The 15,022-nt window shown below is 47.3% G+C and overlaps 1 protein-coding gene across 1 annotated transcript in view; it reads right to left on the bottom strand.

Moving 5' to 3' along the window:
• Positions 1-286, bottom strand: part of AMACR (alpha-methylacyl-CoA racemase) — a 16,804-nt gene extending 16,518 nt beyond the window's left edge. The window contains exon 1 of the mRNA XM_015410323.1: positions 37-286. Within this exon, the coding sequence (XP_015265809.1) occupies positions 37-286 (250 nt within the window). The remainder of the gene's footprint in view (positions 1-36) is intronic.
• Between the last annotated feature and the right edge of the window lie 14,736 nt (positions 287-15,022).

Below are 15,022 nucleotides of genomic sequence, written 5' to 3' on the forward strand. Positions count from 1 at the left end.
CCAGGCAGGCAGGCAGGCAGGCAGGCAGGCAGGCACCTGGTCGGAAGGGCTCGAGAAGCACGTCCGCCTTCTGGCAGAGCCTCGTCAGCGTCTCGGCGCCCCGAGGCTGCTTCAGGTCCAGCGCCAGCGAGCGCTTGCCCCGGCCTTGCACGTCCGCGTGGATGGCCGCGCTTCTGAAGCGGTCCACCCGCACCACCTGGGCGCCAAAGTCGGCCAGGATCTGGCCGCAGAGCGGGGCCGGCGCCAGGCCCGCCAGCTCCAGCACCCGCACCCCGCGCAGCGCCATGATGATGGTGAAGACGGGGCGGGCCTCGGCTGGGCGCCTCCTCCTCGGGCGGGCCGGAGAAAGAGACGTCGGGAGGGCGGCCGCTTGGAGCCGCGGATAGGGCCGAAGTGCGTTTTGGGAGTCCGTAGTTCGCAGTCCCAACAGCTCGAGCCGCCTATGTATGTTTACTCAGAAGGAAGTCTCGTATAATAATTCATATGGGGGGAGAGGGGGGCGTTATTCCTTTGTAAGATCGCGTCGTATTTGTATGATGTTAAGTTTGACCCACCGAAGCTTATGCCGAAATAAAACTTTAGGTTTGACACGCACACACACGCACACCCTGCGTTTACGCTGAAATAAAAATTTAGGCTAGGAGCGTCTTCCGTGGGGAGCATCATCTCATTGGGATTGCTCCTTACGTGTGTCTCTCGGGGGCCACAAAATAAGATTTATTTTTGTATCCCGCCCTTCCCGCAAGGGGGCTCATGGCGGGTTACAACAATAAATTACAATCAGCAGGGCTTTTTTGGTAGAAAAAGCCAGCAGGTACTCATTAGCATATTAGGCCACACCCATGACAGCATAGCTCATTAGCATATTAGGCCATACCCACATGTTACCAGAAGTGTGGTTATCCAGCCACACCCAACTTTTGCTTGTTATTCTGTTTACCTTGTTTGTTGTCAAAACCCAGGGCTTTTTTTGGAGCAGGAACTCCTTTGCATGTTAGGCCGCACACCCCTAATGAAGCCAATCCTAATGAGTTCCTGCTGTTGGGTGTGGCCTATTATGATAATGACCGCAGCCTTAGTAAATTAACCAAAAGACATTACCACAGTAGTCTGATGATGTCTCAGTATGGTCCAAGACACCATCATAAACTCCCAATTTGTCAGAATCGGTTTTTCAGCAAGAGTAGTTTTAAGGACTTCCGGGGCGGGACCAGGGGAAATGGCTGCCTACACCCTTGGCTCCGCCGATCCCGAAGCCCACCAGCCCTGAAATCTGACTTAACAGCAACAAAAAAAATTTCTAACCTCATGGAGAAAGAAGCTCTGAAGAATACACAACCACTGGTGAAGAAACAAAAAAAGGACAAAAGCAGGTCAGAATTTCGCCAAAAATCTGGGCCCTGAAAAACTCCCTCCGCACAAAATGGCGGCTGCAACTTCTGAGGCGGACAAAATCGCGCCTATAACTGTTGGGTGTGGCCTATTATGATAATGACCGCAGCCTTAGTAAATTAACCAAAAGACATTACCACAGTAGTGCCTTCCTGCCCAAAAATAGCCCTGCCAATCAGTAAATTAAAAGTGAATATCAGCCCTTAAAACTAGGGTTTGCCAGCCTCCAGGTGGTAATAGGAACAAAACTGTGTACAAAATGATTCACCAAAAACCTTCAAAAAAAGGTAGCATTTATACAACAGGAATATTTTATAGTCTCAAAATATCCGGTCCATAATAACAATACAAATATCCACACAGGAGAAGGCTGAATGAGCATACAGCTGTGGCATCAATCTTCAGCGTTCACCCAGGAACAAGAGGAAAATAATTCCGTTCATACCATCCCTTTCAGTGTGTGGCAATAGAAAGGTAAGGAAAGAAACTGTCTGCTGTGATGTCTCTGTCAATATTGGGGTGGGGTGGAATACAAGAGTGAAGTGTTGTCCAATTTAAAATTAGAAACAATGTTTATCAGAAGTTTGGGAAACACCTGAAATCAGGGAAGAGGAAGCTTTTTTCCGCAGGCTCACTATATCCCCAGCTCTGGCCATAAATTACAGCCCAGGTGAATATTTTCTGTTTGTCTCCATCTGCCAAGCAGTCTAAAAGTTCTTTCAGATATATAAGCTGGGGAAATGTGCAAGTAATCAGAAGGAAAGTTTTGTTTTCTTTGATGAGTTTAGACCAAAAACAAGAAGGAACGTGAAGATTAAAGTGGGGAAGAAATGTGTTCTCTCTTCTCACACATTTCTATTTTGTGTCTAGAACTTTACCATCTGATGGTTCCATGATACTTTGAAATATTCATGCTCTTTTCTGAAAGAAGGTAAGAGCAGCAAAGCAGCCTTTACGTTTTTTGAACTAAGAATAATCAAAGGCAGAGACTGGAATATTTGCATATCTGGTGCTTCATTAGTTCTGATAATTGGGTGAATCCATTTATATCTGGGAAGCCCCTACAGATGGTGAATTAGCATAAAGTTTCTTTGAAACAGACAAACTTTTGCATTGTTTTGTTTTATACTTTCTGGTCCTATTCAAAATGTAACTTGCATTGGTTTTGTAAAGCGAACAAAAAAACCCTGTTTTAATGACGTGAAATACATTCAGCAAGCAGCTTTAGCAAATTGTTTCTAGCAAAAGCATCCCATGAGCCATTTCACTTCTTAGCTAAATGTGTTTCTATCAGGGCCAGTTAAGGTGAAGTATCTCCCCCTCAAGCAACTGAATTGCAGGAACCACTGAAGGATAATGCATTATCGGCCATTGGTGTACTGTATTTTTCGCCACCAAGGGGGAAAATCCATTTGTGATGCAATGGATAGGAAGTTCTGAGTTTTGAAACTCAAGTTCAAATCCTTGCTCAGAGATGCTTCATGATGCATGTAGAAATAAGGGGAAACCACGGACAGTCCCAGTTCCTCGGTGTGCTTCGCCTGCATGGTGTGGTGGAAAGTGCTGTCAAGTTGCAGCTGACTCGTGGTGACCCTGTGGTGTTTTCAAGACAAGAGATGTTCAGAGGTGGTTTGCCGTTGCCTGCCTCCACGTCACAATCCTGATATTCCTTGGAGGCCTCCCATCCAAACACTAACCCTCTAAGTGTTCCCTCTAAGCTGAGTTGGTTTGAGCTAGCTCACAGTTTTTTAGCCTCCGGCTCACACATTTTTGTCTTCGCCCAGGAAGGACAGCTCCAGAGCAAACAAATTTATGCAGTAGCCAAATCGCTTGCTCACAACTATAAAGCCAGTAGCTCACAAAATAGAATTTTTGCTCACAAGACTCCACAGCTTAGAGGGAACATTGAACCAGGACCAGCCCCACTTGGCTTCCGAGATCTGATGAGATTGGGCTAGCCTGAACTATCCAGGTCAGGGCTGCTTGTATGGTACACTCTGGTGGGTAGCCGTGTTGGTCTGAAGCAGCAGAACAATGTTTGCGTCCACTGGACTCAAACTTTGTATGGTACACATTTGCAAATAGGAGTATACATTATATTGTGTGTGTGCATATTAAACATTCATGTAAAAAAATGGGAAGGTAACAGCGTTCCGTGCGCCTCGGCATCTAGTCATGCCGGCCATGTGACCACGGAAACGTCTTCAGACAGCACTGGCTCTTCGGCTTAGAAACGGAGATGAGCACTGCAACCCTAGAGTCGGATTTGACTGGCGTTCGAGCAAGGGAAACCTTTACCTTTACACAAAGTTTACTAGGTAGCCATAAACCAAATGACTGTCTCTGTCTGTCAACCACATTTCCCAAAGACAACCTTACTTGGAAAATGCTGGTGATGGTTGGGGGGGGTCCCAGGTTCATCCCAAAGCACACATTCATTCATTGGTTTGTTTATTTCTTATTTACACTTATATCCCGCCCTCCCTGCCATACGGCGGCTCAGGGTGGCTAACAACGTAATGAATATACATTAAAATTCCAATAAAACTATATCACTATAAATTCATACTGTTTAGACATAACTTACATTAAAATATGGCGATCTTCTGATATCTACTGTCCACTGAATGGTGTCAACAAACTCCCGCCCAGCTATAAAGGCTCGATTGGTGGGGCCCTTGGTACTGTTGGTACAGTTGGTAATCGGGCCAGGGCCATAAAATCGAGGCAGCGCCGGCACCCTACTTAAAAGCCTGGCGGAAGAGCTCCGTTTTACAGGCCCTGCGGAACTGTAAAAGGTCCCGCAGGGCCCTGATGTCCTCTGGGAGCTCGTTCCACCAGTGAGGGGCCGCCACCAAAAAGGCCTCGGCCCTCGTTGTAGCCAACCTGGCCTCTTTAGGCCCCGGAAGAACCAGGCGATTTTTGGAGCCCGATCTTAGTGCTCACTGGGGTACATACGGGGAGAGGCGGTCCCTCAGGTAAGCAGGTCCCTGGCCATATAGGGCTTTAAAAGTAAGAACCAGCACCTTGAACCGTATCCGGTATGCTATAGGCAGCCAGTGCAGGGGTTTTAGGGCGGGCTGGATGTGTTCCCGCATAGGAAGACACAATAACAGCCTTGCCACTGCATTCTGCCCCAGCTGCAACTTCCGGATTTGGTACAAGGGCTGCCCCATGTAGAGAGCATTACAGTAATCCAATCTTGAGGTGACCAATGCGTGGATCACTGTTGCTAGGTCATTGCATTCAAGGAAGGGAGCCAACTGCCTAACCAGCCGTAGATGGTAAAAGGCCGACTTTGCAGTAGCTACTACCTGGGCCTCCATTGTTAGGGAGGTGTCCAGAAGCACTCCCAAACTCCTAACCTCCGGCGCTGGCACCAACGGCGCCCCATCGAAGGTCGGGAGAGGGATCCCCCAACCTTGGACCACTCTGACTCAAGCACAGGACCTCCGTCTTCATTGGATTCAATTTCAGTCGGCGCAGCCTAAGCCAACCAGCCACGGCTTTCAATTCCAGGTCCAGATCTCCCGGGCTAGAGTCTGACTGGCTGTCCAATAACAGATAGAGCTGGGTATCATCAGCATATTGATGACAACCCAGCCCATGTCTCTGGGCAATCTGGACGAGGGGCGCATATAAATGTTAAACAGCATTGGGGAAAGCAGTGCACCTTGGGGCACTCCGCACAATATCGGGTGCCTCTGGACAGTTGTTCCCCAACTGTCACCCTCTGTCCCTGATCCTGAAGAAACGAGGTGAGCCACTGTAAGGCAATCCCTTGTATCCCGGTATCGGGGAGGCAGTGAACCAGTAGTTGATGGTCGACTGTGTCGAACGCCGCCGACAGGTCTAACAACATCAGCACCGCCATACCGCCTGGATCCAGATGCCTTCGGAGATCGTCTGTAAGGGTGACCAGAACCGTCTCTGTCCCATGGCCTGGTCGGAAGCTGGACTGGAAGGGATCTAGTATGGAGGCATCATCCAAAAATCCCTGTTTAGATAATGCCTTCTTTTATGTCCAACGGGGGACCAAAAACAGCTTACTACGTTATTCTCCCCTCTTCCATTTTATCCTCACAAGAATAACTATGTGAGATGGGTTAGGTTGGGAGAGAGGGAGGGAGACAGAGAGAACATAAATGGCCTAAGATTACCAGGCACGTTTCCAGAGCGGAGTGAAGATTTGAACCTGGGTCTCCCAGATCCTAGTCAGACACTCTAACCACTGCACCACACTGGCTCTCAGGTTATAAATATGTGTGGGCACTGCAAGGGCAAGCATCAGATGTCAGAAATGTGAAAGCTTTGGTAGCAACCTTATACAGGCTGCGGTCACAAGGAGCATTAGGCACACTAGAGGGACGGAAGATAGGTGGATATTCCGGACGCGATCTCACCGCCACATCTGGGAAGCGTAGAGCTCCCGTGGCGAACCCGAGGCTTCCCGCCGAAGATGCGGGGTAAAAAACTAGTACCTCCAAGGTACTAGTTTCCGGAAACTACGGGGCAAGGTCAGGCGCCTGATTGTGTTTCCGGTGGTAGGTCGTGGCATCCAGCGCCCGCCCATGTCCTGTCGCTAAAAGGTTTTTTCCCCCCAAGCCTCCATGGGATGCGCACAAGCACCCAACAGCGCATGCGCACACTTTGTTTAAAAACAAACAACACAGCCGTCTCCTCTTTTCCGTAACCCCCTCCCCACTCCTGGCTCGGCCTGCTCAAAAAGAACTCTCTGCACCCGGCGGCAGAGGGGGAGGTGCAGGGGGGGCGTGGTGGGAGGGTGGCCGGCTGAAGCTCCTCCTGGAGGGGACCGGATGGAGGACACCCCCCCGTATTTTCCTGCCCGTGTGACCAGGGCCACAATTGCCCCTTCATACCAGTATCACCTCCTTGAGAGTTGAGTGGTTCAGTAAGGCAAGGTCTGGGGTGTCTAACCGTCAGCAGAAGGGTCCACTGCCTTCCTAATTTTACATATAGCACACATGAAGGTCAGACGCTAAGGCACGAGGTTCTTCGTTTCCCCCACATCATATCAGTAGATGGAGCGTAAGCTGTGACCTTCCGCAGGGACTGATCCTTTTAGCAGGGCTCTTTAACATCTGTGTGTGAACTTTGGTGGAGAGTTCATCTGGAGCCTTGGGGTGGGTTGTCAGCATTATGCAGATGACACCTAATTATACAGCTCTTCAGTGTTCCCTCTAAGCTGAGTTAGTGTGAGCTAGCTCACAGTTTTTTAAGCCTCCAGCTCACACATTTTTGTCTTAGCTCAGGAAGGATGGCCCCAGAGCAGACTGATTTATGCAGTAGCCAAATCGCTTGCTCACAACTTTAATGCCCGTAGCTCACAAAGACTCCACAGCTTAGAGCAGTGGTGGCGAACCTATGGCATGGGTGCCAGAGGTGGCACTCAGAGCCCTCTCTGTGGGCACACTTGCCATCGCTCCAGCCAGGCCCAGACCATTATTAAAGTGTCGAATTCTCTGCCAAATAATTTAAAGTAAATGAAAGCATTTGGGATTGCTTTCCTTACTTTGTTTGGATCATCTTAATTTAATGTATGAGTTGTTTTTTCTAAAGTAAAACCTCAGTATTCAGGTTAAATTGCTGTGTTGGCACTTTGCGATAAATAAGTGGGTTTTGGGTCGCAGCTTGGGCACTCGGTCTCTAAAAGGTTCGCCATCCCTGGCTTAGAGGGAGCATTGCATCTCTTTATCCAAGCCACCAAAAGCAGTGGTGTCAATGCTAAACCAATGCATGAAAGCAGTAGTCAAGTGGTTAAGGGAGAACAAGCTGAAACTGAATCCAGGAAACAGGAAGCTGTTGCTGGTAGGCAAGGCCAATAGTATGAGGTTACCACCAATAGAAACTGATGGCATGATGGCACGTTTCTCTGACTTGGTGAAATGTCTGGGAACAATGTTGAACCCAGTGTTGTTCTTGGAAAATAAGGGCAGGGAGACGGTTAGGAGCACCTTCTATTATTGATATTGAGTGGACCAAATGGCCCCCTATCTTAACAGGGCTGATCTTGCAATGCTGATCTGTACTGCTGTAACCTCAAGGCTAGATTACTGTAATGGGGCTGCCCCTGAAAAACTTGAAACTTCAGCTGGTACAGGATGCTGCTACTAGATTACTAACAAGTTTATGCCAATGTGATCATATAATACCAGTGCTTTGGCAGCTTCATTAAGTTACCTTTTTGTTTCTGGGCAAAATTCACAGTGCTGGATTGTTGCTTTTAAAGTCCTTCACCACCTGGAAGCTCCATATCTTCACCAAATAATGTCATCAGGCCCCTCACTTCTGATGGTGCCCTCTGTTTGGGAAGTTCACTCAGCTACGGCCCCTGCTGCACCCAGACACGCTACAGAAAGCTCCCACACTCTCTTCTTTCTGCAAAAGTTGCAAGGTGGAATTATTTTTTACTTATCTTGAGTGGAAGTAACTAATAAATGTCTCTGGCATCTGGTAGTTTCAGTGTTTGAATTTGATGTGATTTAATTTATGTGTTTCAGTGATGTTTTGTAATTGTGTTATGTTTATGTTTGGGGCATTGTGGAAAGTCAAGATATAAATACTTTAAATAAATAAATTCTGGGTTAAGCGAGTGAACTGAGGCTGTGATCACACGTGCCTTTAGATCCAACATAGCAGCAAATGCTTGATGGATCTAAAGGGAACGATCAGACAGCAACATCTGGGAAGCGTCCCGCCGTCGTCAGCAGTGTTCCCTCTAAGCTGAGTTAGTGTGAGCTAGCTCCCAGTTTTTTAGCCTCCAGCTCACACATTTTTGTCTTAGCTCAGGAAGGAGGGCTCCAGAGCAAACTAATTTATGCAGCAGCCCAATCACTCGCTCACAACTTTAGTGCCAGTAGCTCACAAAGTATAATTTTTGCTCACAAGACTCCACAGCTTAGAGGGAACATTGGTCGTCAGCGAACCGTTGCTGCTCCACTGCAGAAGCGAACTTAAAAGACACTGCGGGAAGTCCAGTAGTAAACAGGTTCCAACGGGCCACGGACGGACTTTCCTCTGTCTGATCGCGCAAGCACGCACTCATGCCATTGAGAGGGTCTGATCGGGCCATCTCGGCTCAGTGCTGTCCCACCCACCCACCCCTCTTCGCAGTGTGCGAGGGTCCTCAGTGCAGAGGTGCGATTCCTTGTTTATGCACACGGGAAACAATTGGCCAAAAAAACCCCCAGCTCACCCGCAGTTGCGTCTGATCACACAGCTACAAAGGGCTGTGTGATCTCGCAACTGCAGGTCAAAATCCTCCGGAGGAAATAGCCTTGCTTCCCTTCCACTTCAGCTGGTGCGTGTGACCGCAACCTGAATATGCTAAGCCCCCTGCCCCCAGCCAAAATCCTAGAGTAAACACCATCTTATCCTCACTGCAAGTAGTAGTTGTCGTGATCCACTTATTATTGTAAGGCTGGCCTAGATGAGTTTGATCTGGTGTGTCAGTGAAGTGACAGCTAGTAACAGCATGTGACTGCTAGAAGGCTGGCCAGAACTAGTTTGAGGCAGTGCAGCCTGGCACTGAAGATGTTGCAGAAGGTTGCATCGGCTTTCTGCTGATTGGCCAGCAGGTGTATTTATGTACAGAGTGTACAGTGTCTTTTCCCCTTCCAATGTATCAGTTGCAGCGGAGCACTTTGACACACAGAACTGTATATAGGTGGTGGCTGGGTGAGAATAAACTCACAGTGGTTGCACCTACGTTCCTGTCTCCATTACTGAGTGGGTACTCTATCTCCTTTGGGCACTAACGTGCCAGCCAGCATTCCGCGGGATTCCCGACAGTAGTATGATAAAAGGAGGAAACTTGGAAGAATTCAGAGGAGTACTTCCTGGACTGCAGTCATTTCTCTGACAATTTCCTTCCTTGAAGAATTTGGGAAGCTATGGAACAGCAAGAGAGTAAGAAAACACCAGGAAAGAGAACAACGTGGCGTAGTGGTTAAGAATGAGGGACTCTAATCTGGAGAACCGGGTTTGATTCCCCACTCCTCCACATGAAGCCAGCTGGGTGACCTTGGGCCAGTCACGGTTCTCTCGGAACTCTCTCAGTCCCACCTGCCTCACAAGGTTATCATTGTGGGGAGGGAGAGGGAAGGGAAGGCATTTGTTAGCTGCTTTGAGACTCCTTAAGGTAGAGAAAAGCAGGGTATAAAAAAACCTACTCTTCTCTCTTCTGGAGGAAAGAGGGAGTGTCATGCCACTTATTGGTCCCTGGAGAAGCGCCCCCAGTGGCCTTGGTGTCGAGGGGGCTTGGCTGAGCTCCGGCAGGTTGGACGGACCTGGGAGTGGCAGAATGCAAAAAGGGAGGGGGGTGGAGAGGCCTCAGACCGACAGGGGACAGGGTTAAGCTCACCCAGAGTGTCCCTCTGTCAGTACGGAGGGAACTGCTGCTCCGTTTCCCTCTCTCTTCCTCCTCTCTCCCTCTCTCTCTCTCTCTGTGTCTTCTGTTCTCTTCCGTACTTCTCCTCCCAGGCCTCTCTTGTTTCCCTCCCTTTTACCTTTCCGCCCCAATCCCGGGACCGCCCCCCTTCTCCTCGCCCTGGACCACACCCCTCTGAATATCCGGAGACGCCGTTAGGGCATTTCCAGGGCAGCGGCGGCCTTGTCTTGTGCTGGGCGTCCGTTCCCGGCTTGCTTGGTGCCACAGTGGCTCACTGCCCCTCCTCTTGCCAGCCGCTTCGGGGACCCCGTTCTCGCTCCCGTGCCCGACCGGCCTGGAACGTTGACGGGAGACTCACCCCCCCCCTCTTTCCCACATCAGGATGTCATGCTCCGTTCCTGGGGATAAGGTGAGCTGTGGGGGTCTTGGTGGGTTCGTCCGGGGGGCGGTCCGCCCGGTCCGTGACCCCTGGAGCAGGACAGTGAGAAATTCTGAAAACAGAGTGGCCTCGTAAAGGCAGAGCTGACAGCACTTAACCCATGCGGTCTATGTTAAAACTGGTATTTCTGAGCATATATGTTAATTATCTATAATACTGCGTGGGTGAAAAAGAACATCATGTGCCTATTAAAGTTCAGTGTATCCTTTATTATACTGTTATTGGCCCCTCAGGGATAATATCCTGTGTGAATGTTTGTTTCCATAGTTACCAATTATCTTGCTTTTGTACAACTATTAGGTAATTTCTGGGTTCATTCATTTGTCTCTTTATATTATCTTTACGTTGAATCCACATGCCTCCTCTGTGCCCTTAACATTTGCAATGCAGTCTTACAGCATGTTTTCTTTAGCTTCACTTATTATTATTTTTTGTTAATTTCTTATTTAAAGTAGGAGCACATAGTCACCCAACCTTATTTAGATGTAAACATTTAAGGTGCCAGAAGGAGGGAGAATCAGGGAGTGATGTAACCTACTCCTGTAGAGAGTCTTTGACAGCTTTTAGCCCTGGTAATTTAATTTTCGAAAGGAGACTGAGAATCTGGCCCGTTGCCAGCTTCTTATTTTGCTGAGAATGGTAGCTGGCCGTTCCTTTATTAGACTGATGGTACAGAAAGGGCATCCAGGTAATGTGAAGAAGGAAGAGGTAGAAGTGGTGGCTGCAGCTCAGAAATTGTAGCCTGCTTTCACACCAAGGATTTTTTATATTTCATCCACCCATCTCATAAGCTGTTTCCCCACCCCCATGTTTCCACAGGACATCTGCTTCTGTCCAGGCACAGACCACAAACAACTCGGCCCTTCCACAAAAACCTTTACTCTATTTAAAACCTGTAAAAAAACCAATGCTTTCATGGCAGGTCACTATGGGGCAGCACTAGCAGTTTCTTGTGTATGAAATGGAAACAGTGCAATTGCTCGTAAATTACTCTTTTTCATTGTTCCTGACCGGATGACTGGTCCCTTGCAGCAATGGATTGCTTGGATTGCCTTTTAGATAGGGGAGAAAGTGGGGGCGTGGAAGTTTTTTTTTTAAAGGTTTTTTTTAAAAAAGTGTTGTGTTATTCCTATGCAGCATTACCCATGCACCCCAAATTAAAAAAAAAAATTAGAACAAGGTAGATGGAGAATCCTGAGGGTCACATGAGAATACAGACAGGGCAGGGTATGTGTATGTTCAATGCAGTGGCATACCTAGCCTATTTGACGCCCTGAGTGGGTCATCGAGTCTGTCAATACAGCTGGTGGGGAGTGGGGAGGGAAACACCACCTACCACTTTAATTCTTCCTCCCTCCTTCCTGTCCTCTAAGGGTGCCATCTTATGCGCTGTTACTTGGAAGCAGTTACCAGGAGTGGTGGCGCATGGCGTTAAAAAGCCTGCAAGTTAATCTAGCCGAACTGCCAACGGCAGTTCGCGTCCCACCGCGGCCAGGGTGAGCTCCCAGCCCTTTGTCCCAGCTCCCGCCCACCCAGCAGTCCGAAAGCCTGTACGGGCAAGTAGGTAAATGGGTACCTGCTCCTTACGAGCGGGGGGCACCTTTCCTCCGTGATTGGTGTTAAAAGCAGCGGCAATGGTGTGGAATCAATGATGATAAAGGTGAAAGATGGCGGCGAGCCCGAGTACGGAGACCGGTGCCTGGAGAGCATGACGTTGCAATGAAGACTGGAGCCGATTGGACAGAGTCGAGCTGCCTCGTTCATGTTCTGTGGGGGCCATCTGCTGGAAAGGAGCTGCTATTGCAGAGAATCCGTACTTCAACACTGGACATCTTCGCCCCTGAGGAAAATACCACCATCGAATCCACCACTGATTCCAAGAAAGATCTGGCTGTTAGGTGCCTAGTTAAGAAAAAATACCCTCCCCTCACCATTGTACTCCTAGCTTAGATAAGAAATTGTGTGTCTGTAAACCGTTCTGAGCCTCATGGATAGGGCGGTATATAAATTGCAAATGTAATGTAATGTAATGGAAGTGCTTTCCTGAACTCGGTGAGATTTACTTACGGGAAGACACATGCATGGGATGGAACCACAAACTTCTTTTTCGAGAAAGAATACTTGACCATGTGTAGGAAGAAAAGCGAGGGCAAGAAGATTTCTTTGAGGAATTGTAGCTCCTATCCTAAGCACATTTACTCAGAAATAGCTTGCATCCAGATGAAGAGAAAAGGCTTCCTTTGCACTGTGCTAATGTAATATTTATTTAGGAGGCTAGCCGTGTTGGTCTGAAGCATCAGAATAAAGTTTGAGTCCAATGGCACCTTTAAGACCAACAAAGTTTTATTCAAGGTATTGTTATGTATATAGACAGAAGTACAGCATTGGGTCAGATCAGAAGCAAAGTTTGCTTGTGTGTGTGCGTTTTCCCGGTGAGAATATCTGTTAATTTCAAGTAAAAAAGCACAAGCAAGCAAGGGACTGGGGCAGGGAGAAAGGCGTGTGTCTGTGCAAGATTAACAATGAGAAACAGTGACCTTAATATTAACATTGTGATTCCCAGAAAAAACTCTCCTAGGCTGCACTTTTCCAATTCACTGCAACCAGCCTGTTTCTAATATCTAAGAGCTTGAGAATTGGACCTGATTATGGTTCTAATGGGGGAGAAGAGTTTGGCTTCGGCCCCTGGAAACATTCTGTGGCCAAACAGTGGCACTTCTCGGCACAACTCCTGTGCCTTGAAACTGACTCACCGCTGCCTCCTGGCAGCATTTTCAAAGCCCTGCAGCCTGCTATACCCTGCCTGGCAGTTTGGAAACGGAACCAGGAGGGAGCTTTTAGTCCAATTATGAGCAGTGAGCTGTCCCCTATCATTTTGAAAGCAGACTCCTTTCTTCGTACTGGTTGGGGTGTCCAGTCCGCTCGGACACTGCCCCACAGCTACTCTGCAGATCCCCGTTTGAAACAGATGAGAATGAGTTTTTTCCCTACAGTTTAAAGGAATTAAATAACCACCATGTCAAGGGCTTCATGCTTCCCATGCAGGGGGAAAAAACCCATTGGAAGAGGCGCAAGTTACATGCAGCATGCTGTGTGACCACTGGAATTCTCTGTTCATGGCCATAAACCCGTGCACTGAAGAATGTATTCACATTTTAGTACTTCTCCAGTTCTCTGCTGGAACACGCCATTCTGTGAATCATGTCCTAGACCCATGGATTTGAGCACGTCGTAGCTTTTCTTTTGTGTTTATAAAATCCAACATAGACTTTTAATTGGGGCTTTCTTGATTGGTTTTTTGGAATCCCTTCCAAAACCTCTGTAGTACTTCTATAATGATGCAAGAAATTTTTCCAAAACCATCTTTACTATTCAGTGTACAAAACAACCAGATATTTTACAAAAACATTTGTGACAACAAATACTAACTAGATGCATACTAAAAAAAGCTAGGGTCAGAATACTGTTAATTGGCACTAATGATAACTCTGATTCTATTATGTTCTTTTTAAAATGCCAAAATGTTGCTAATATGTGTGCATATTTTGTTTTGTGCAATTTAAACAAAGGCTGCATTCAGTTGTCATGAACAAACTTAGGTTTTCTTGTATGATAATGAGCCTTGTCCATTCTTGAACATGTGCATTCCTTTCTTCTCTCATCATGCACAAAAAAGGCTTCCTGATTTGTGAAGCCTTGTGGGCAAGAAACAACACCCATTTGTTAAAGTGCACATCACAACAAACTAAGATAAATTCAGGTGGGTAGCCATGTTGGTCTGAAGCAACTGAACAAAGTTTGAGTCCAGTGGCACCTTTAAGACCATGCGTTTGTGTGCATGTATAAGCCGATGAATATACGAACTGAATACACCAAGTTTGGAATTCAGTGAAAGCCAACATTAAAAAAGGTGTACTTTCCAATCCACAACTATTAAGGCAACGTATTGAATTAAACCACTTTAAATCAAATAATTTCAACAGAACTAAATCACTTTAACGACAGTGATTCACCCTACCCTAATGGAAGATTAGCCAGAGAATTAATATCAATACTTTATCAATGATTAATATAAACAGGAAAAAAAATCTAACCTATTATTCTTCCTAAAATGAAGCTTTGTGCACAGGTTAGCAATTAATTATACAAGGCAGAGGTAATGTTTTACATTGTTTGGCCTGTTCCAATAGCTATTATGGTCATAGTCATGAATAAATTCAAGAGAAAAAAAATCTAAGATTATTTGTTAATTTCAATTCCAATCTTGGACATATTCACTCTAATCCAGTAAGGAAGCAGTTTCCATATGTAGATGCTTAGCAGCCGGCCTGGAGAAGAGTGTCATGTCCCTTTGGTGTAGGGAGAGCCAGTTTGGTGTAGCGGTTAAGTGTGCGGACTCTAATCTGGGAGAACCGGGTTTGATTCCCCACTCCTCCACTTGCACCTGGCTGGATGACCTTGGGCAAGCCGTAGTTCTGATAAGAGCTGTCCTTGAAAAAGAGCAGTTTCTGTCAGAGCTCTCTCAGCCCCACCCACCTCACAGGCAGTGTTCCCTCTAAGCTGAGTTAGTGTGAGCTAGCTCACAGGTTTTTAGTCTCCGGCTCACACGTTTTTGTCTTGGCTCAGGAAAGATGGCTCCAGAGCAAACTGATTTCTGCAGCAGCCAAATCACTGGCTCAAAACTTTAATGCCAGCAGCTCACAAAGTAGAATTTTTGCTCAAAAGACTCCACAGCTTAGAGGGAACATTGCTCACAGGGTGTCTATTGTGGGGAGGGGAAG

This window comes from Gekko japonicus, unplaced genomic scaffold (genome assembly GCF_001447785.1).
Source record: "Gekko japonicus isolate JY-2015 unplaced genomic scaffold, Gekko_japonicus_V1.1 scaffold1490, whole genome shotgun sequence".
In the NCBI taxonomy this organism is placed as follows: domain Eukaryota; kingdom Metazoa; phylum Chordata; class Lepidosauria; order Squamata; family Gekkonidae; genus Gekko; species Gekko japonicus.